This window comes from Lagenorhynchus albirostris, chromosome 3 (genome assembly GCF_949774975.1).
Source record: "Lagenorhynchus albirostris chromosome 3, mLagAlb1.1, whole genome shotgun sequence".
In the NCBI taxonomy this organism is placed as follows: Eukaryota; Metazoa; Chordata; class Mammalia; order Artiodactyla; family Delphinidae; genus Lagenorhynchus; species Lagenorhynchus albirostris.
The window spans coordinates 153,275,410-153,297,934 of NC_083097.1; the positions used below are offsets into that span (position 1 = coordinate 153,275,410).

A 22,525-nucleotide genomic window follows, 5' to 3' on the forward strand; every position below is an offset into this window, starting at 1 on the left:
TCCTCACCACTAAACTTTTCTTCTATCCTACCTAATTCACTGAAGTTTCACTTTAATTCCTAAACTTCCATGAATTAGGCCTAGGAACTAGCAAATACCCTTAGTGAAGAATGTAAATACTTTTCAGCAGGGAAAGGGGTTAGCAATCATTAACTTCTTAGTAAGAAATAGTGTGGATATTTTTCTTTCCTCCTATATCCTGAGATCAGCTACTCCAAAGGAATGAGTTTCTGATGGGGGAGAAAGTAAACATTAATTTGGGAACTTGGAGCACTTGTAGGGAAAGGTCAGGAGGCTTAGGTAGTAGAGTGGCACCAGCAGTATGGAAATGGAGAGGAAAATAAAGGATGGCTGACTTCTTAATCTCTGTAACGACATTGCTGTGTTAAGGAAAAACCTTTTCTTTACATCAAATGCTCCTTTAAAAAAACCTTATAACATATAACATAGTTATATAACATATAACATATGTAGACTGTAGTTATATAACATATGTAGGCTGCATCAGAGCCCTAAGCATAATTTATGCAGTGATTCTACAGCAAAATTTCAGCTTTCTTAAATTCCTAGTCAACTTCAGGAACATAGCTTTACTATATGTGCAGATGCTACCAGCGGATCATGTAGAGAAACCCACCTTGGTATCACTATTTGTCATACCAAAAAATTACATGCATTTTATGTTCAGAATACAGATAAAACTCAAATCTTTGGTAATGCACTTCAGAAATGGGAATACTTTTAACAAAAAACCTTTATCTGGATAATCAATCATGAATTCTACAACAAAAAACATTTTTACCTGGCAGACTGATCGATAGTTTTTGTTTTTTTTTTACTAAATTAATATTTACCATGTAGTTTTTAATGTGAAAACAGGTAAACAGAAAAAAATACCTACAAACAAAAAGTTCATTATGTTAACCAATCAGGGTCTGGAAATTTCTGCAGTTTTCTTCCCAAGTGTTCTCCAATCAAATCTTTTCTTTTTTTTTTTTCCAGTAAAGAGTAACATAAATACAAATTGTTTAATAATAACCTTAAAGTCTCATAGGCTGAGGTTTAAGTATTTATACTTCATATGGTAAGGAAACAGATATTGGACAATTTCTAGACTCCTGAAGATTTGGCATTAAAAACAAAAACCTCAGTCATCAGAATTCCTATTTCTACATTTGTGACTAACTACATAAATAGCCATTGGAAAACAGGACTTTCCAAGCTAACTTTCCAGTTAGACTTTAATCTTAAACGAAGTGTGTATGTGGTTTTATTAACCTATTACGATGCACAAGTTGGATGTCTTTCCATGAATGCTACTTACCACCACTGACATCACCCAATGAAAAAGAACACAATACTTACAATTTAATGAAATTCCAACAGCAAACAGTTCCTATGGGTTTTGGTTTCTAATACCTGCCTACCTAGAGTTAATAATACTTATTACCTGTTCAACAATTACAGGAAAAACTTTTAAAGCTAAGAAAAGTTTGAGGTAAATAAAGAATATTCTTTTAAGAATGAAGTAGCCAAGATTTCCTTTTACTCAAAAAAAACAAAAAACAAAACACAAAAATCACTTCCAAGAGTCAACCTCCATGTACAAAAAAGCAAGATCAATCGCATTTATCGCTGGACACAAAAGATATTCCAAAGGTCTTTAAAAATGGTAATTAATCTCAAAAAAGGAAAATTAATTTTAGCTTTTATATTTCATTCATTATCAAGACCATATTTGCTTAACAAGATAATTATGCTATTGATACAAAACATACAGCATTTACACTTAACTGTACAAAATAATTTAAGGTTTACAAAAATATTAGAATGTTTAGAGTTGACTGACACAGTCTTAAATAATCTCTTCTAGAGAAGTATAGTAAGACCACTGATTTCCATTTCATTTCTTTTTTAATAAGTCAAAGAAAGGATGCTGCAATGCTTCATCCAAGGTAATTCTTTTCACTGGATCATATTCTAACATTCTTCGAATCAGGTCAAACAGTTTCTCATGTTCCTCATCATGACAAAGCATAAATTCCTGAGGGGAAAAATGACTTTGTTTAAGAAAGACATTAAAAAATAGTTAAAACAGTTTCTTTTTTGTTTTTTGTTGTTTTACCTTTAATGGTTTGCAGCGTCTCCTAACATATCTACCAGCAGAACTATGTTCCTCCCAATCTAGCTGATTATGATGAAAATACTTGTGTTTCCTATAGGAAAGAGACGTCTGGATTAAAAAAAAAACAAACCCCCCAAAATCCCACATGCTTGCCCTGCCCCCACCAGGGGATTGGGGGAAAAGATGGAACCACAGACATCTTTCTATATATATAAACATACAATTTCTAAAAATCTCAGCAATAATTATATCGGCTACCTTATATGATATTTTTCCTAATCTTGTACCCTCTGAAGTTTTAGTATCCCACCTAAGTTGTTCCCAAATACCATAAGTGAAACAATGCCAGCTTCAAAAACAGAGGTTCCTAGATCCATTCCTGTAAATTCTGATTTCACTAGATCTGGTATGGGGCTGGAAATCTTTAACAATTCCCTGGATGACTTCTGTGGTGAAGCTATGTTTTGAAACCACTTATAGTATTCTTGTCCAAAGACATACATGTGGTTTGCAACAGTCTGGAATTCAAACTTAGATATGACTCCAAAATCAAGCTCTTTTTACTACTCTATGTATTATTTTTAAATCAACGTAGGAAAACACTTATGCAAAGGTTACCTTGAGTATAAAAACACCACTTTATTTACTGGATCACAAAGTAAATATTGCATTACTTTTCAAAAACGACTTCATGAAAAAAAATTCAAAATCTACAGTCTTTGGAATAAGCAATAACAACAAAGATGGGTTTTCTATAGTTTGAATATAGGCCACTGCATGTACCCAATATAGGGCTTTAATCTTAAAAAGCATACCGTGTTTTCTGAATCATGCGTGTTGGTATGGGTCCTAACATACGTTCCATCATTGCCAGGTGCTCTTTACTATCATGAGTCTAAAAAAATAGGAAAAAGAAACTTAGCACTTTCCATTTCCCTACATGCACATAAAAGGAAAACACAAGAAGATAGTGTTTCCGGGACTTCCCTGGTAGTCCAGTGGTAAAGAATCCACTTTCCAACTAAGCCTGCCCACCACAACGAGAGAGCCCGCGAGCTGCAACTACAGAGCTCACACACTCTGGAACCTGCACACCACAACTGGAGAGAGAAAACCCGCGCACCGCAACGAGAGAGAAGCCCACGTGCTGGAATGAAGACCCAATGCAACCGAAAAAAGTAAATAAATAAATGTTAAGAAAAAAAAGAAAATAGTGTTTCCATAAAAGGACTAGATTAGACAGCTATACAATTTATATTACACTCTACTTCAAAGATGGAAAAAAACTGAATGAGCTATACTGATTGTCCGATTTCTGAAATGGATTGGTAAGGTCTGTATAGCTGATTGAGGAACAACTTTTTAAGTATATTTTACTGAAGTACAGTTGATTAACAATGTTGGAATAATTTGTTTAATGTAAAACAGAACAGATTTTCCTTATTTGTATTACTTGCACTGTGTAACTGAGGGATGACTGGGGAAGATTACCAAAAACCTGGCTACTCATTTTATCGGTTGCTTAACTAACCTCCATTACCCAATGGATAGAAACTTCGTAACACTAATCCTAGACAATAAAAACACAGTCCCAATAATTCTTACAACAACCTTGAGCTAGGAATGTGGGAACATAACTTTCAAAGAGGTTAAGATACTAGCTCAAGCTCACATAGCTCATCAATGAGGAAACCTGAGCTGTGAACCCAAGTCAAAACTCATATTCTTAAATTACACAGTAACAGAGCTTTGGCTAAAGTAGAATAAATTGTTAAACTAAATGGTACACTCCTAAGCAGAGGCTGGCAAACTTCTTATGTAAAGGACCAGATAGTAAATATTTTAGGCTTGGATGGTCACAAATGGTCTCTACCACATATTCTTTTTCGTTTTTTAAAGCAGGCATCAGACAGGATATAGTTTGCCAATCCTTGTTCTGAAGAGCAGAGTCTATGTGCAATGCTTTTTAAATCCATTAGCTACTGTGCCTAGCACACTGCTTTCAAAATGTTCTTAATTCGTGACAGGAATAAATAATACAAGCTCCATTATCTTCAAAAAGTTCCTTAGTTGAAGACTATTTTGGAGGGTAGAATTAAAATATAAACCACATCTCAAACCAAAGTTAATAATCGACGCTTAAGATCTCAGAATGATTTACCATAAAACCATCTGAAGGATTTTATATGTGTCAGAATGAAGAAAGCATGCACTGTGCTCAACTTTTTCCTTGACCCTATAGCTTACTACCACAAAACCAGACACCACCCCCTAGAAATGACCGACAGCTATGTTCTAGATATCAAACTTGTCTACAATCTCAGAGTACTTTTAACAGATCTCTACAGAGTAGACAGAAGTTTGGTGAGGTGCCCCACAGCAGTGAACACATATATTCTTCAACAGCCACCTAAGTGACTTATAATTCATCACAGCTTCCTCCCTCCTCATCCTGCATTGCCATAACCTCAAATCAACCTTGATAGTATTAGCCAGGAACTCCCTATCCACCCTCACCCCATCTAACAACACACCTTGATCAAATCACAACCCTCTTAAAGTTCTTCAATGGTTACACCACTTGAAGCTTTCAAGACTTCTAGTTTTCTGACATAAGCAAAATTATGAGGAAAAAAAGTAGAGACCTAAATAACATTTTCTCCTTTTTGTTCTGCCAAGTAAGCCAATAACTATTACCATTTCACAGAAACAACATCTTAATACCAAAAAACCAGGAGAGATAATTTCTAAATGAAAGCCAGAATGGCAACCCTACAAAATCATTTTCATTTTAGACCAACCAGTCTACATTTGGAAACCACTGACTCCTAGGATAAAACAAATACCTTTCTATGGCAAACAAGTCCATTATGAATCAGTACTTGCCTACTGACACCATTTTCCTATTTATCCAAGACACTCTTGACAGCACTATTCATCCTTCCTCAACTAGAGTAGCTTCCTTTATGCCTGTTGCATTTATGAATACCATTTCTTCCTGATATGGCCATCACACACTCTAGTTTTCTGACAAACTCTTACTCTTCCTTATAGCATGGATTAAACTCCCTACTCCTCAGTGATGCCTTCTCTAAGGAAACTTAACCGTTCACCTTTTCTGGGTTCCCTTCTACATTGTTCCATTATAGCAAGTATCACATTGTACTGTACGTTTTCCCATGTCTATCCTGTGTATGACTTCCTTGAGGACAGAGATGCTGTCTTTTAATTTTTATACACATAGTGCTTAGAAATGTGCCTAGGGTGTCACAGATGCTTAATACAACTTACTGTTTCTGAATTCTTTTAATAAAAGTGCAACATAACCAGAGCCGAATTAAAACTGACCATAGTAACACTAATGTAAATTTATGAAGGAGCACCACAATAAAACAGATCATATGAAGTCAATATGAACCATGTGTTTAAAAGCTCCACATGCAGAATGAATTATGACCATTCACTGGGAGTATTTCATTCAACTATGGTTTTAGAGAAGGATGACTATTTTGCACATGTAAGTTTTAATCTTAAGAATAATGACACTATGGCAACTTTCCAATATGGAAACCAAAACTTTAACATGCCTTTAACATTAAAGCTCATAATGAATCAGTAAATAACATTTACTAAATACATACCTGAAAGACTGTGAAACCAAGGTAATATTCAATAAGAATGCAACCTATGCTCCAAACATCACAAGGCTGAGACCAACCTAAAGCTATTTAAAAACAAAACCAAACATTGTATTATGCAACAATTTTTAATTGCCAATACACAATATCTTTTCCTATGTGGGTGCTCTCTTTATATAGCCTATTTAGGAGAATATGATAGTAAATTCAGGGTTTACATTTTTAGTTTTATATCAAACATTATTCACTATGCTTTCAGTGCTCCATATCCTTGTATCAAATTACAGTATTTTAACCTGGGGGAGGAAGCATTTTACGTAAAATAAGAAGGATTAGCATATATTCCATAGTCTCTGAATTGCTTGTGCAATGAGGAGCACTGTTATACCCAGTTAACGGTTGTTCTATGAAATTTTACATTTTATTAGTGCAAACATAGATCAATAATTATCCTCAGAATGTAATTATTAACCCCTCATCAATTACCATCAGCTTGATATCTGAGTTTATTTCTTCCATTAAAAGAAATAGTAGTGTCACATAAATTATGTAAGAATTATAATGGATATTATAAGCAGTGTCACCCATAAGCAGAATTATATAGCTATTTAAAGTTCACATAGAGAGGTATCTATATATGTACTTTCAGGTTGTCTATATATGATCATATATACTTTCTCCTTCAGAATTCTCAAGAGTAACATTATTCAGAAAAGAAAAAAACACCTAGCCTTAAGTCTATATCTAATTAGAAAGGAAAAGAGTAAACCATACAGATGTTTTAACCTTTTAAAGATTAAGTTTTTAATAAAACAATAATGTACAAATAAATCCTACTTTAAAAGACATTTCAATTACTTTCAGTAACATTACTGAATTTAAAGACAAAGGAAGAAACAATATATTCAAGGAACTTGACTATGATTTAGCCATTTTTGTTAACCCTCATGGTACTTATCACTTGAACAAAAGGATAATGGAGCATGGTTTCTACTTACAGTAACACATACAAAATCTGCAAATGACAGAGCCTGGATCTAAGATGAAAGTTTTCTTTTCCAGCCACTCCTGTCTCCCAGTCCAGCTTTCTCCCAAGTGACTGTAAATTACCTCATTCTCTTATGCGTCAGCTCTCATACTCTTTGGAATTTCACATCATTCACTTTTACCAACTTCTGTTTACTACCAACACCCAAGACATGAGACCAACTGCCCTCCTCAATGGTAGCAACTGACAACATCTTCCTCTTCAACCTAATTCTGCCTTAATCCTCAGGAGTAACACTTCACAAACACACAAAGAACCCTTCTAATCTTCCCATCTGTTCATTTCTTTTCCTAAAGACCAATAACCCCAATTTCAGATTTATATCAACTATCCCCAGCCTGGCCACGCATGGGACTGTATTATTACTAAGAATCACTGTATCTTACGCAATCTAGGAGGAGGCCATTAACTAACTGTAAGATACACCACTGTTTTACAAACCAATAACAAAGAAAAAATGCCAATTGTTTTATGTTATGTTCCCTCACATGTTAAAATGTAGAGAAAAATCTTCTTCTTAAAATTGATAAAACACAGCAAGTTATCTCTTTTTAAGCTCTGAAAATACATCTCTGTCCACAATCTCTTCCCACACTCTTTTCTTTTACCTTCATTGCAGCCTTCAGTCCTCAACTATGAATACACTTTCTAAACTACTGCAACACAGCAGCTTCTTTCAGACCATACTAAGCAGAAATCCTAGTAACATCAATCTCAAAGATGAGCTCCAAACCTGTGCTATCCTATTTGGTAGCCACTAGCCACATGTGGCTATTTAAATCTAAAATTTAAATTAATTTAAAATTCAGTTCCTCAGTCACACTGGCTATACTGAAAGTACACAGTAGTCTACGTGTGGCTACTAATTGCTACCATGTTGGGTAGTGCAGATATAGAACATTTCTATCATCATGGAAAGTTCTACTAGCCAGCACTACATAATATTCTTAATTTCCTGTCCCTTTTACTAATTCTCTACTCTAGGTAAACATCATTAGTTTGCTTTCACATTCATATTCTGAACTACCAAGTCCTCTTAGACAAAAGGTAAAAAGTGGAAAAGACTGATTCCACAAAGATGTTTTACTATCCAACCTCGGTTGAAACTTACTTTTGGTGAAGTAATATGTTTATACCATTTAACTATCTCCCAATATCACCTGATCTGAATTTTTCCCACTGTCTCCAAGCCCCCAAAGCCATTTCTGACTTCCTTGCTCTATCAACATGACTTGGTCTCGAACTTTTAAATTTTGAGGCATAAGACGCGCTCTCCCTCATTGAGTTCCCTTTTATTAATATTTAAAAACCCTGCACCTTAACTAATTTTCCTTTCTATGCTTTCTCATGTCAAAGATGATCAAAGAAGCTCTCCTCTTAGACTAGCCCCTCTTTCTTCTCCTCTTAACCTCCATCCACCCTACATCTAGACGTCTGCCAACCCAATCTTTAGCATTTTCACCAGCACCATGATTTGTGATGAGACGAAAAGAGGTGCCCACATTGCTTCAAAATCATACTGCTGTCATGTACTTAGCCAATACAGCTTGTTCTCTTATGATCTTGTAAGACTGACTTGTTCAAAAATAACCACAACCTGGAATATCTTTACAGATGATATCACATTTTTCCCACTCAGGAAAAATATTTATAGCAATGTCCAGACAGCTTTTATGAAAACAGAAAACATTTTCTGTACACTGCTAAGAAAATTACAGCTATCCCCCAACTACCTGCCCCCCAATAAAAGCTGTAGAGAACAAAAAATCTCTTTTTCAATTAAAATATCAGGAAGTCTGGTATCTACTAACCCAAAATGACCTCTGGAGCTCTGTAATGCCGTGTAGATACCAAAGTACTATGATGTTCATCATCGTATGTTGCACTTCCTAAGTCAACAACTTTGATATCTGTGTTTTTCAGTGTGCGTTCATCACGTTTCTAGAGATACAGTTAAGTAAACACAAAGATCAATAAAGATATGAAATATTTTATAGCACTATCCAAAAGGCTTGCACATGAATTATCTTTTTGATTTTCAAAATAACCCCATGAGAAAGGCAAAGGATTACCCTTTTTGGGTTAAACATCAGGATATAATAAGCCTCAAAGGTAAAATTCCTCATCCAAGGATCACCAAGCTAAATTAATTTTAAAGACAACTACCAAAATTAAAACAAGTGTAACTTACCATTTTTGAATTATACTTGACTACATAGTCAGACTTCACAAATAAAATATTTTCAGGCTTCAGATCCGTATGGGTTAATTTATTATGATGCAAAACTACAAAAGAACAAAAAGACATTATTAGTTTCACTTACAAATTTAACCTGTACCGGAAGACAGGAGAATTAGTAGTAGAGGTAGGGATCAAAAGTGGTTTCATCTTTACTTGCAATGTGCATTTTTAGTGACAATGTTTTGATATGTTGCTTGTACAATAAAACCTTTAATTTACTGGTATTTAAAAATTTAACAAGTATACTTACAATTTATTGACTGACAGATCTGATATGCCATTTGCCTGATATGGTCAATTTGAAATGGCAGAAAGCTGTTTTCTTTAATGAAATCATAGGTACTAAGTCCCAGGAGTTCAAACACAATACAAACATGACCATGATGATCAAACCATTCTAGCATCTGGACACATCGGCTAAAACAGATCAGAATAAAAATAATTCAGTTCACAGAATTCTGATTATTTCATGTAACATAATGGATCACAGTTCCAAGTTTATTACTTACAAGACACTATTGGGATCAGTACTATTTAAATGTTCTAATACTTGGATTTCTGAACGAGCTGCTTCACGGTATCGTCCCACATTTTTTATGATTTTCACCGCTACATGCATGCCACCCCTTAAAAACAAAATGAAAATGGTAAATGTACAGAAGGGCACTGAAGACATGTATCCTCTAAAGCAGCTATCCCCAACCTTTTTGGCACCAGGGACCGGTTTCATGGAAGACAATTTTTCCATGGTGGGGGGAGGGTGTGATGGTTCAGGTGGTAATGCAAGCTATGGGGAGCAGCAGATGAAATTTCACTTGCTCGCCCACTGCTCACCTCCTGCTGTGAGGCCCAGTTCCTACCAGTCCACAGCCCAGGGGTTGGGGACCCCTGCTCTAAAGCATAATCTTATTAAGTACCAATCATTCTATGCTATTTTCCTAAAATAATCTTTCAGGGTATATTATAGCAGATCTATAAACATTTTTTCGAAACATTTTGACAAAATATACATTATACGGAGTGATGATTTCTCTTAATACTTATCAACGTTAATGTTTGTTTCCAAAAGTTTAAATTTACCTAGATTTTATAAGTAGTTTTTTTTTAAAAAAAGGATAAAAATATAAACCTTGAATAGAACATACTACTGCTGAAAGCATTCACTCATTCACCAGGCTAGCGACTGTGCCAGATGTTGCATTGGAATCAGTGTTAAAAAGGGCTTGTCCCATGTACCTCACAGTCTAATGGAAAAGACAGACACTTGAACAACTTATCATAAGGTTAGAAGTGCCTGGTATAAGGAGTAGAGAGAAGAAAGAGCCTAACCATCAGGGTTAGGGGAGCTTAGACTTCTTCAGAGAAGACAGACAACTATCAGTTTGTTAGATAATTCCGGCAAAGGAGACACCAATAAGTCATGAAGCCAAAAAAATGTTTAGTGCATTCACGGATGCGAATAGGTATAAATAGCAACAATGTAGGGCAGCGTGTTTTAGACCAGGACATCTGTAATACTTCCTAAAAAGTACAGAGGGAATTCCCTGGTGGTCCAGTGGTTAAGACATGAGCTTTCACTGCCGTAGGCCCAGGCTCAATCCCTGGTCGGGGAGCTGAGATCCCGCAAGCCACGTGGTGCGGCCAAAAAAAAAAGCCATAAATGATTTTGAGGAAAGGGATTTCCAAATCTTCAGCTTCCTTCTGTCCTCTTTTCTAAACCTGATCTTCTTGAATACAAGCCAGCAGTCAACCCTGCATTTTTCACTATGGCCTTCCCACATTACAAAAGGGAACCCCATGCACACGAAATTAATATGGTAAGGTTTGTGCCCTAGGCTGTTTATAAAAACAAAAAAAAATCTTTGAGGCAAACAAATTTTTCTAGTGGTTGGATAGCAAACCTATTCCAAACTCATTTCTTTTGACAAGGCCCCAATGAAGTTGTGGGCTGATATATAATCATCAAAATAAATTTTTAATGATTTATCTCCCTATGATGTATAGCATATATCTCAAGACTTACAAGAATTACTATAAAACTGCTGTGACAAAACTTCTTCTAGTCTCATCTATTTAATCATATGGCCAAGTTTTCTAACTGCTAATAAGCTATAAAAATGAACAGTGCTAATAGCTATAAAAATGAAAAATGGATAATGGTGTTAGCTAATGCTACTATAGTAATCATATTGCAGTATATAAATGTTTCAAACCAACGTTATACACCTTAAACTTACAAGCTTTCATATTACTTGTCAATTAAAAAAACGAAAAATGGAAACTTAATGCTAAAACAGTAAGATTTATCTATGGACACATGAACTCATTTTTTAAAGGCCCCAACCATCCCAATAAAAGATATATTTTCAAACTGTATGTTTTAGGTCTAATAAGTATCAAAATTTGTAACAGATTTGTACTTGATCAATTGAATACTATTCATTGGAATATCTCAAATACTCAAGTCTTAGAACCTCAAGAAATTTTTAAAAGACCTTAATGGGACAACTAGTGAAATGTGAATCAGGTCTGTAGATGAGCTGGCAAAACTTGAAAATACATATAACATGTAAATATAGAGAATGATTAAATACTGTAAAATGTTAACATTTGTGGAATCTGGGTGAAGAATATATGGGAATTCTTAGCAACTTTCCTAAGTCAAAGTATTTCAAAATATCTTAAAATTTTACTTTATGTTCACATTTTTGTCATAGAGAGGAAAGGGTGATAATAAAAGACATTTAGGATAATATTCTCTATGAAAAATGAAGTAAAAGTAAGTTCAAGGATACAGCATTTCTAAGTATTCAAGAAAAGTTTGTTCATGGATGACAGGAGGTATCAAGCTGTTGTATTTAGATTCCTCCAAACATTTAAAAAGAGAGATATGTTTTTTTTTAAAAAATCAGCATTTACAATAAGCTGGAAATTACATCCTCAACTATTTTATGAAGAAAAGTTTAGATGTCAATTTAGAAATGTGCAGTTTCCACTAAACTGTTTTAAGACATTCACTTACATAAAAACTTGCAACCACAGAATAGAGATCCTAGAGGAAAACATTTCCTTTGGAAATAAAAGTTTCTGAACCAAGAAGATTAGACATGCTAACTTATTGTCTCTGCAATTCAAAAGTAGGGTAAAGCACTCTAAATCTCTTATAGAAAGCTAAGGACCTAAGTTCTAGGAAACTCTTCACTTGAACATTCACATTAATTTCAATGAACTCCATCTGATAAAAATTCTTAGCATTCTTGATCAAAATCCATACTTACGGTAAATAAATCATACACAGTTCAAGAACTTTTGAATACTTATACCTCCCAGGAAAACACATAGTTACCACTTAAATTCCAGTTCATTTAAATTATGGATCCTTCTCCACCAAAAATATCAGAATGTTCAAAAAAGAAAAACAACAAACTTACATGCCATGATCAATACACTCTACAACTTTGCCAAAGGCCCCTTCTCCCAAAGTGTCCACGATTTCATCTAAAGTGAGGGGGGAGAAAGAAGTGTAAGTACCTGCGTACAAATTATCAGTTATTCAAATAATGAATGCTTAAGTGTGGAATATTTTCAAATGATCTCTATTAAAGCATAATTAAGGTTCCAGCAGTCAAATTATTTTATTTTCAGCTGCTACAAAAATAATTTAGATAGAGCTATCATTCTTGCTCTAATCTCAAATTCCACTGATTATTTTGGAACTTTAGAGTAGAAATATTTAAACTCTATAGAAAAGAAGAAATACAAAAGAACAACAAACAAACCCACGAAAAACAAAACAAAAAAGCAATGAAGAGTTCTTTAGCCCCCCGCTGACAAACTATTCTTAAAAAGATTATTCTGTCTGAAAAGTTTAAAAAGTGTTGAAAAATATTCTATACATCTTGCTCTTAGAACGTCTCCACTTTGACAGATCAGGTGACCCTCCTCATCATCCTCTATACTCCTGGATCTTTTCCTTCGGTGGCTCTTCTGGAACGGCAAGTGGGCAGCACCAAGATCATCCAGCCAATCAATATATCAGAGTGAATTCAGGGCAGAATACGCAATTCATTCAGCGGGGAGATATTCAGGCATTCAGATAAGCACCAGGCCACGAACAGTTGGCAGGAGCAATTTCAAATTCAGTCCCCAGAAATTCACAAGGCACAGTTTATGTTACAGAAGAAAAACATGGCAAGGAACAGATTTTCAGATAAGATACTTAAAGTGGCAATAGAAAAAAACAACACAATTGTCTCTTTAAAATACTGACTTAATTGAAGTCTGAAATTTAAAGAATGCAATGTCATGATCTATTAATCTCTTGTTATAAAATAGCCTATGCTGTGAGTTGAGATGTCTAGTTTGTCAGGAAAATGTTTTAAAATGTCAAGATTAGTTCAAATTGATATTTAGCAATATTTTTAAACATAATTAAAATAAAAGGGGAAAATAAAGGCTAATGTCAATGTTCGATCTAATCAATGATAGTTCTACTGAAGAAAACTTGGGGAGGAAAATAATAATTCATAGTTTACTGCAAACAAGTGAAGATTCATGAGTGTAAAAAAAAAAAGGGCAGGCTTTCTGGACAATAATTTCCCCTTCAGCACCCACTTTCAGAACTCCAATGGAACTAATTGGAGCCTGTGCTATACACAGGGTAAGTATCCGCCAGTGCAACTTTCTATATTTGTCTCCAAGTACTGGGAAAGGGGTTTCTTTTAAAGTAAAAAACGTTTAAGATGAAAGAAAAGATGGGTGCTTCATCTTTTCGTATGATTATGTTATAAAAGATAAAAATATTTTTAACATTAAAATCAAGAAACTCATGATCTGGTCTGCAGAAAATGAGTAAATGTGGGCAAATGAGGGCTAACTAATAAATACAGATTAGTTGTAAGAATTTGGAAGTTTCCTTTAAGGATTCAAGTAATATAAACACAATTATATTCATATAGTATTATAAACTTTTTCAAATTTATTGGCTCAGTAAGAGCTTTTACACACAAATAAGTATCCACCCAAAATAAAAACAAAATCAGTCATACCGAACGTGACTGATTACTTGAACAGTGTCTATTACGCTTCCTTTTAGGACTGCTTCTCCTGCTTCGGAGTGAAGATTTCCTGCAGTGGATTCGATAACTGCTTTCAACATCTCTGTGATAATGTCTAGGAACATATCTTTCGCAGTAGTCATTTCTGTATTCATCAATGTATCTCCGGTCCCGATAATCTCTCTCATTCAAGGACCCTGCTTCTAAATAATGACTGCAAACACATTAAAGGATTTAAAATTACTCTCTTCATTCTAGAATAACGTGGTTAAAATAAAACATTCTCTCAAGAATTCCTGGTTTAAAACAGCTAACTCAATAAAAGAAAAAAATACAAATTGATGAATTAGAATTTATATTTAACTCACAAAACTTAAGAAGTAATTTTACTTTAACCAACAAGTAAAGGGGAACATATCTCTATTAATATATACTGCTATGAAGGAACAAAGCTTGGGTCAAATCATTCAACATATTCAGTGTTTACTTGATTAAGTGTCCCTTTACCTTCTGGGGAAAGTTAAGACCAAAAATTCACAAAACTGCTCTTCTGAAATTCATCAATCTTGTGATATATGCATCTGTAACTAAGCTCTCTTCCTTTTTTTCAGAGCCACACACAATATGAGGCAGGCAAAACAGGATTCCTTTCCTTCTTAATGTAAGTTAGGTATCTCTGGCACACAGAGTTCTTTCATGAAAGGTGTATTAGAGCTAAAGGAATCTTAAATATATTTCAGGTCTCTCATTTTACAGATGACTAAACTGAGATCCCTAGAAGGAAAATGATTTGCCATGGTTGTAGAGCACATTCTAAATCCTATTGTATGTGCCAGTATTATTATACACACCACCTATTCCATCTCCTCTCCTCTATTTCGAGCTTCCTGTATCTCTCTGAGAAATAGACAACACAGCTTTTGAAGGCTGCTTCATGTGCCAAAAATATCTAAAATATATCCCCCTCAAATGAGAAAAGGTTCTTGTAATTGCTTGCTTAGGATTTCCCAACCCCCTACTTCCCTTTGCATTTTGAATTTGTCACTCCTGCTTGTGAAATAAACAAGAATTCAGGAAAAACAGCATCATCTGGTGCCATAGTGCTTAACTTCTGAATCTACAGATCCCTTTGAAAATCTCATTGAGAGATATGGACCCTCTCCCCTAAGAAACGCACAAATGCGTAAACAAAACTTGGCAAGGAATTTCAGAGGTCATGGACCTCAGGAAGTCAATGGATTCCAGTTAAGCAGCCTTGATCTGATGGAAAGAAAAAGATTCAATTGGCCCAGTTTCCCATCCCCCTCTCTACCTGGGATGAGTGTCCTTTTCAACAGAGTGTAAAGCTTCTAGAGATCCCTCAGTGCACATGGAGCACTGAGGGAGAGAGGGGACACCTGCCCAGTCAGACACACCAGCTAAAATAATCCTGACAAGCAATGGAGTGACAGATGTTAACCAGACTGCCCTCACTAACCTCTTTCTTTTTCCCAGAATATGTTGTCATTTGTTTTCTCAGGAGGCTGGTTTACACAGAAATAAAGGAGAAGCATCTCTAAAACTGCTACTCAACAGGGCTGGCATCAAATCCAGGCTGGGGAGATGCAGAAACCCCCTTTCCCCAGTGTCAGCCTTAAGTTCTAGCCATTGGAGAAACAACTCAGGATATTAGGGTCTAAATCTGGGTCTAAGTCAGGGATCTGATCAGTTGCTTGGAACCGTTAAGGGAGAGATCTACAATACGTCAAACTAGAAATTACCATACTCTAAAGGGCATCTGTTTAATTCTGTAAGGCATCCTTCCCATAAAAGTCTAAAATTTATCGGAAAACTCTAACACTAATAATCCTTAGCTGGACTAGTGCATGAAATTAGAGCTGCTGATAATCCATAAATAATCTAAAGAATAACAAACATAGAATGAAGTAATACCATGAGGATAAACTAAAAAGATGAGGACCTCTTCAACCTACAACAACCAAGGCTTAGAGATTATATAAACAAAGTCTACAGAATTATAAAGGCTATATGGACACAGTGAACAGGATGAACAGACTGATTTAATTTCTAAAAATATTCACTGAATGTCCAGTGAATATTTCACTGTAGTTCTTCAAAACAGCCAAGACTAATGAGGCTATGGGCATTTGTTTTTATTTCCACACAGGTCCTGTGGAAGGTAAAAAATATATATGAGGCAAAATCCCTGCCAACAAATAACTGTTCAGTTTGAGATTACTCATACAAGAATAAAACAAAACTCAACAATGCAGGAAATGTTGAAAGCCTGGATATGAGTGCTTAGGAGAAAAAACTCAAAATGCTTAAAATGGTCAGGGAAGATTTCATGAAAAAGAAGGGAACAGTTGCATCTTAAAGGGAAATCAGGATTTGGGCAAAGTGGGAAGTAGAAGAAATGCCAGGAAAGAAAAATGGCATATTACCATCTTACATTTATAGAGTACTTTTAGCCAGAATGGCTTAGAGATGAGTTTGTCTACATGTTACTTAGGAAATAGTAAGTAGACAATTTCAGCAAGAGCAATTTTCACATAGGGGAACATAGGCAAATAAATAAGCTGGGAATAGATCATCCAAAATCTTGTATGCCGGGCTAAAGGGCTTAAAACAGTGTTTCTCAAAGGGTGGTCTGTTTATTAACAATATCGAAATATTGAATTTTTAAAAATGAAGATCCCTGGACCCCAGGTCAGACTCACTGAATAATCTGGTAATATGCATTTTAAACATACCTCCAAAGTGATTCTATTCACACTAAAGTTTGAGAATCACTGGTTTAAGGCTTGATACTCTATGTTACAACAAGACATTTAAGGATATAAAATGTGTTCACAGCCACATCAGTCTTCCTGTGTAGAACTGATTAAGCCTGTAGGAAGGGAGAAATTCACAGGCTACTTACAAATCATAAAGAAAAGACACTCTGAAATATATATGAAAAAAGGTAAGATAATTGATAACCAATAAAAGCGCTGATAAATCATAAGAAAAATACACTTTAATAGAAAAAATAGGCTAAGAATACAAAAATAATGTTCACAATCAAATATACTTCAATTAAAAAAATGTTCAAGTGTTCAATAAGCACATGACAGAGGACAAATTCAGCAGAAATTTAAAAATTCAAATAAAACAAAACACTATTCTTGGCATTTCAAAATAGGCAAGACTGGTGACAGCATGTCGTAGGAGTGTAACTTGGTACAAACTTTCTAGAAAAATATGTGAATATGTAGCAAGAGCCTTATAAGAGTTCACACCCTTTAACTTGAAACTGTCCCTTCTTAGAACCTATTTTCAGGAAATATTCAGAGGCAAAGATTTGTATACAAAAATATTTTTCAGAAGAATAAGAAATAACTTTACATCCAAATGGGGGACTAGCATCCTACCAAGCGTACCTTCTTTATACGCTTCTGTATTTTTCATTTTTTTCCAATAATTTTACAAAAAACACTCTTGTAAAGTTTTGAATCTTGAAAAAGATTATTAGATTACTCCAGATTAGAGAGCAATTACCACCAGACATCTCTGGTGCCAATATCAAAGAAGAAACTATTGGCCTAGTGGTTATTGCACTGACTCAGTAACATCTTTATGTGGTTAATTATGAATATGAATTCATCATTCATATCATTCATCATTCATATCACTTCCTTTCTACACATACAATGCATAATAAATCCATGAATGGTTAGTACTATATGTTAAGCCTTACAGAGTATTTTGTATTTATCTTAATATAGGGTACAGATATTCTTGTATAATACATTAATTAGCTCAGGTCATTGAAATCCTGGCATAGATTCTCCCTCTTCCCTCCATATGATAGTGTGTGAAGAATGATTAGTCTGCACTGATTACCAACAAGCTCACCGTTCTACAGAACAAGTCTGTTTTGGCATGGAGAAGGAAAAAAATTACATATTGTTTTTTAAAGTAACCCCAGTTGGCTAATTTAGAAAGCAATCTGGCAAACAGTCCCAGTGGAACATCTGCACAAAACAAGGAGAAAACATAGAACCAACAAAAACAAATGAGAGAGGGAAATTAATGGAGGACAGAATGAAAGAAACTCTATTCACCTAGGCTTTGTTTAATCATTTAGGAACTTGAAAAATTCCTTCAATTCTATATAAATGTATTACCTCCAAATTTTACACTGGTAAGAATACAATAGAACAGGACACATGCCATTGGAAATTTTTATTGAGGCCCTTCTTACAACAGCCAAGCTTCTAAAAATCCCAAACATATCTACTGGCCTTATCTACAAATATAACCTGTAGAATACAGTATAAGCAACTAATCCCCAACACACTTTAACATTCTCACACACCACATGCTATTTTTCTCATCTGGATGAACTCTTCCCCACCCTTCATTATCTCTCATTTGTGGAACCCTAAATAAGTGCCCCAATGTACAGCTCTCCCTACTACATACAAGTTAAAGGCACTCACTGGTCCTTTAATCACTTACTTAACTTTTGTGTGTCTCATTTCCCCCAACTATATTACTGGCAGCTGGGACTCAATCAACTGTCTCCTACAGCTCCGAAATGGACACAGATATGTGAGGGTAGGAACTCTGTTCTATTCACAGCAGTGTCTAGCATATAATAGGCACTCAGTAAATATTTTCTGAATGAGTATTTGTTGACTGATTTATAAAACAATCTGACAGATGAAAGCTATATAAGCTAATGACAAGTCATTAAAACTATTAGTGTTAAAATGGTACTAGTTCAAGCGTAATTTACCAATCAGATTCTTTAAGCTGGTGATGTGGTTTACAATGTCTGTTCTCTTGTGTACTACTGTGGGATCTCCTCTTCCGTTTGTGACTTCCACTGTAGCTTTCATGTCCCCAGCTTTCTCTGCTATCCCAGTCAGGGCAGTGAGTTCTTTTGGAATGCCTCATCTGTTAATGGAAATGAAAAGTGAGTTGTGGAATTTACAGATGGTTATATTTAGTAAATAAAATATTTCACATTAATATTAAATAGAAAAACCCCAGCACATAGGGTTGTACAGGTTCTAAAATCTTCGTAGGTAATGGTTCCCAGGGCATGGAGGCACTATCCCACTGGTATGTCAGATGATTCTAAGTGGTATACACACCTAGTACTAAATGATAACACTGTGAGACCTTAATACATTTTCTTTCAATTCTTCTGGATAAATTCTCAGCTTGGTGCATATCTTCAACTAACACTTGCTAACTGCCATTTTAAAAAAAGAGTCAGGATTCAGGCTTAGAGCCTTCAGTAGACAACAATATCTAGCTAGAAATTAATAACTTTTTTGGTTTTATTTTTATTATTACCTTCTTTCTATGGTAAATTATTACTAATCTCTTAAGTTATTGATATAATCAAATTATTAAGTTATTGATGTTAACTTTAAATGTGAACTAATTTAAAACAAATATCACAAGTGTCATGCAGCTTTGTCGAAATACTGTGAAATACTGTGAATAACTGAAGTCAGAGAAACACTTAGGGATACTGAATATAGGAGATGACTGTTTATTTTCAGATCATCCTGCAGCCATTCTTAAATTAAACATATTTGTTGTAGATCTGGGGTGACTAAAGAAATGAACCTATAAGGATGAATATGGTCACACTGAAATCAGATAATTGTGACAATTCCCTGACTCCATCTACATCCTCACAGGTTCCATTCAGGATCAGGATCTGTGTTCTAACAATGTCATCCCTATCTGCCTCTTCCCATCTTAATTCTTTCACAAAGCAGTTAAGTTTTTAACAGTGATGTCCAAACTGTTGAAGAGGGTGAGGTTCACAACTCAGCAAGGAGCTGAAAACAGGTAAAATGGAGCAAAACCAACTTAGTTAACCCCCTTCAGTTAGCCCAAATGACTCAATAACAAGCAAACAAATTCAAGTAAAAAATTTAAAAGACTTCAAATGAATTAAAAGACTTTAAAATGAGGCATCTCCTGGGAGGTATTCCCTAAGAAAATGTAGGTATCATGCCATCAGAGCCCGAAGCCACCAAATATTCAGATCTTTTAACTCACTTCTCTTGTTGATTCTTAGGTCCAACAAAAATCCTAAAACTCTACTCAGGGCTCTCACTGGAAATTGATAAGTGAGCATTCTGATTTACATAGTCATTTAAATATGGGAAACTGAAATAAATGACATTACAAATTAACCTGAGCCAAAAGACCATCAGAAAAGCCATCAAAAAAAAAATTATATTTCTAGTGGAATTCTTCTGACCCTTCAATTACCCAAATTGTATTTTAACCACACAGGAACTCTTTAAACTTGTTTAGTTAAGCATTCTTAAATCATAGCAAGCAAAATTACAACATCTGATGACTGAGGTTTATTACTATGACTATTATGCAGTTTTTGCAAAACATGTGTGTCTGCTTCAGTTCTGTTTTTTTCCTTCTACTGTCAGTAGGCCATAACTAGCTCACCAAGGCAGAATTCTTAAATAACCACAGTTATCAATATGCAAATATTAAAATAAGCATCTTGGGAGAGCCAAAGGTTTTTATTTCTCTAGCCAAGTTCATTACTTTAAATTTAATTCAGCTGTTAGGAAGCCATTCCCGCCCCGCCCCCCCGCCGCCACTACTGTTCAGAAATATTTTCTCAGGAGGCCAAGAGAAGAATCCCAGATCCAGGTTACACAGATTAGGTTCCTTCGCATACAAAAAAAAGAAAAACTATCTAGAATTATCACACTATTTCTAATTAACAAAGAATCCTACATGTTAGAATCATCGGACATCCTTCAATAAAAACATCAGATACAATAAACATCGGATGTTTATATCCATCTTAGAAACCTGATTCTCTACTGCCCTTTAACACCCTGTATTACCCGACAATTTTACGTTATCTATATTAAAATATCTATATAGGTTAAAGTTATGATTAGATGGCTCCAAGAGTACTGTATGTAACGGATAACAAGAAGCCTGTGGGTGTATGTATGGAGCACAATCATACAAAGATAGCTATAAAATAAGACCAGGTGGCTGACGTGGTCAGTTTGGAGCGCTGTTTCCTAAGAATAGTATAAGCATTTCACGGTTAACTTAAGTAATCAAGGACAGTGTGATGCAGAAGTATCAGAAATGCAGACCTGATGCAACAATACTATGCTCCACTTTAGGAAAAAAACAGTTCGCACAAAGGATGAGCCTCTCCGTATTTACCTCTCACAAGCACGAGCTAAATTCCACCACCTGGACTCGCAAACTAGCAGTTCCTCGGACGCCCAGTCCCCACCCCCCGCCTCTCCGCCAGGGCACCTGGTCAGGGCCTTTGGCGCACTCAGAGGCATAAGTCTGACCTCGGAAAATCCCAGAATGCTACAAACGGCCGAGGCCAGGGACCCAGAATAAGGCTTGATCTAGGACAACACTTGCCCCAGGAGGCTCTCGCAGGGTCTCACCCTGATCGGCGGGACGAGTCACGGGCCTAAGGAGCCGTGATGTGAGTGACCTGGCCTCTCTGAGAAGAGTCAGCAGCAGAGCCGAGGCCTTTCCGCCCTAGGATTTTAAATCCACCATGACACCTGGGCAACTTTAGGTTTCAAATGCCACGAGCAGAGCTGTGCCCCGAAGAAACCCCCGTTGCCGAGGCCCCGAATCCCGTCCTTTTTCCGACACGTGGCTTCGAGACCTAAAAGACTGGGAAACCGCCCAGCCCAGAACACCCTATCCGAAACCTTACCTCCGCAAAAGTAAAAGGCCCTTTGGCCAGTAATTGTCACCAAACCGCCGTCTTCTCTCCCAGTCGCTGCGACAAACATCCTACAAAATGGCGGCAACACCCTCTCCCTACACCCCCACCGTCGGCCTCTAGCGCCATTTATAAAGGACGAACGCGCCTGCGTAACACAGCTCACGCGCTCCCGCCTCTCCCCTAAGGGGCGGAGCCCTGTGTGACGTCAGGGACGGGCCCCGCCCTCCACCACGCGGTTGCGCGGGAGGAGCAGTCCACGCTCCGAGACATGTGGTGGCTGAGGCAACTCCCTAGATTGTTTTCGTTGTGGGAGAACCTGGGTGAAGCCGGGAGGAAACGCCCTAAGCCTGTGGCACGTGTCTGCTGCTACTCGAGGGGTTATTCTGAATGCAGCACCTCTCAGCAGAGGCAACCGTGGCTCCGTTTCCTGCTCTCCCGCCCCAGTGGGCCGCACCACGGCTGAACTGCAGGCAGAGCCACCGCGCAATAGACAAGCCGCAAACCGGCCCAGGCTGGTGCTGGCGTTAGCTCAGTGAACGCGATTGTGTAGTCCAGCCCGCTTGGAACGTCCTGTCTAAAAATGGATTCCGATAAATAGGATGTCTTAGGAAACAAGCTCAGAAGTGCTTATCTTTTTAAGGCCTGTGTTCCTAATA

At 36.2% G+C, this 22,525-nt stretch overlaps 1 protein-coding gene across 2 annotated transcripts; it reads right to left on the bottom strand.

The window, feature by feature from the left end:
* Positions 1-1,524: 1,524 nt before the first annotated feature.
* On the bottom strand, positions 1,525-21,991 carry CLK4 (CDC like kinase 4). Of its 2 annotated transcripts, XM_060144376.1 has the most exons (13): positions 21,858-21,991; positions 18,894-19,054; positions 14,102-14,324; positions 12,950-13,040; positions 12,485-12,551; positions 9,563-9,679; positions 9,304-9,470; positions 9,003-9,097; positions 8,623-8,752; positions 5,767-5,849; positions 2,941-3,020; positions 2,126-2,216; positions 1,525-2,044 (listed from the first exon to the last, which is right to left on the bottom strand). In XM_060144376.1, the coding sequence occupies exons 2-13, from the start codon at positions 19,052-19,054 to the stop codon at positions 1,904-1,906; spliced, it is 1,446 nt and encodes a 481-aa protein (XP_060000359.1). In that variant the 5' UTR covers positions 21,858-21,991; the 3' UTR covers positions 1,525-1,903. The 2 variants fall into 2 exon arrangements, with proteins under 2 accessions (XP_060000359.1, XP_060000360.1); XM_060144377.1 differs by lacking the exons at positions 12,950-13,040; positions 18,894-19,054; positions 21,858-21,991 and adding an exon at positions 16,864-16,987.
* Between the last annotated feature and the right edge of the window lie 534 nt (positions 21,992-22,525).

Bases quoted from the DNA above. Each gene is read 5' to 3' on its own strand.
- CLK4 (XM_060144376.1), bottom strand. From the start codon at position 19,054: ATGAGGCATTCCAAAAGAACTCACTGCCCTGACTGGGATAGCAGAGAA. The intron at 14,325-18,893 runs GTAAATTACGCT...ATGTGTTTGCAG, and splicing joins CAGCTTAAAGAATCTGATTG to TCATTATTTAGAAGCAGGGT. The intron at 2,045-2,125 runs GTAAAACAACAA...TTTTCCCCTCAG, and splicing joins GACGCTGCAAACCATTAAAG to GAATTTATGCTTTGTCATGA.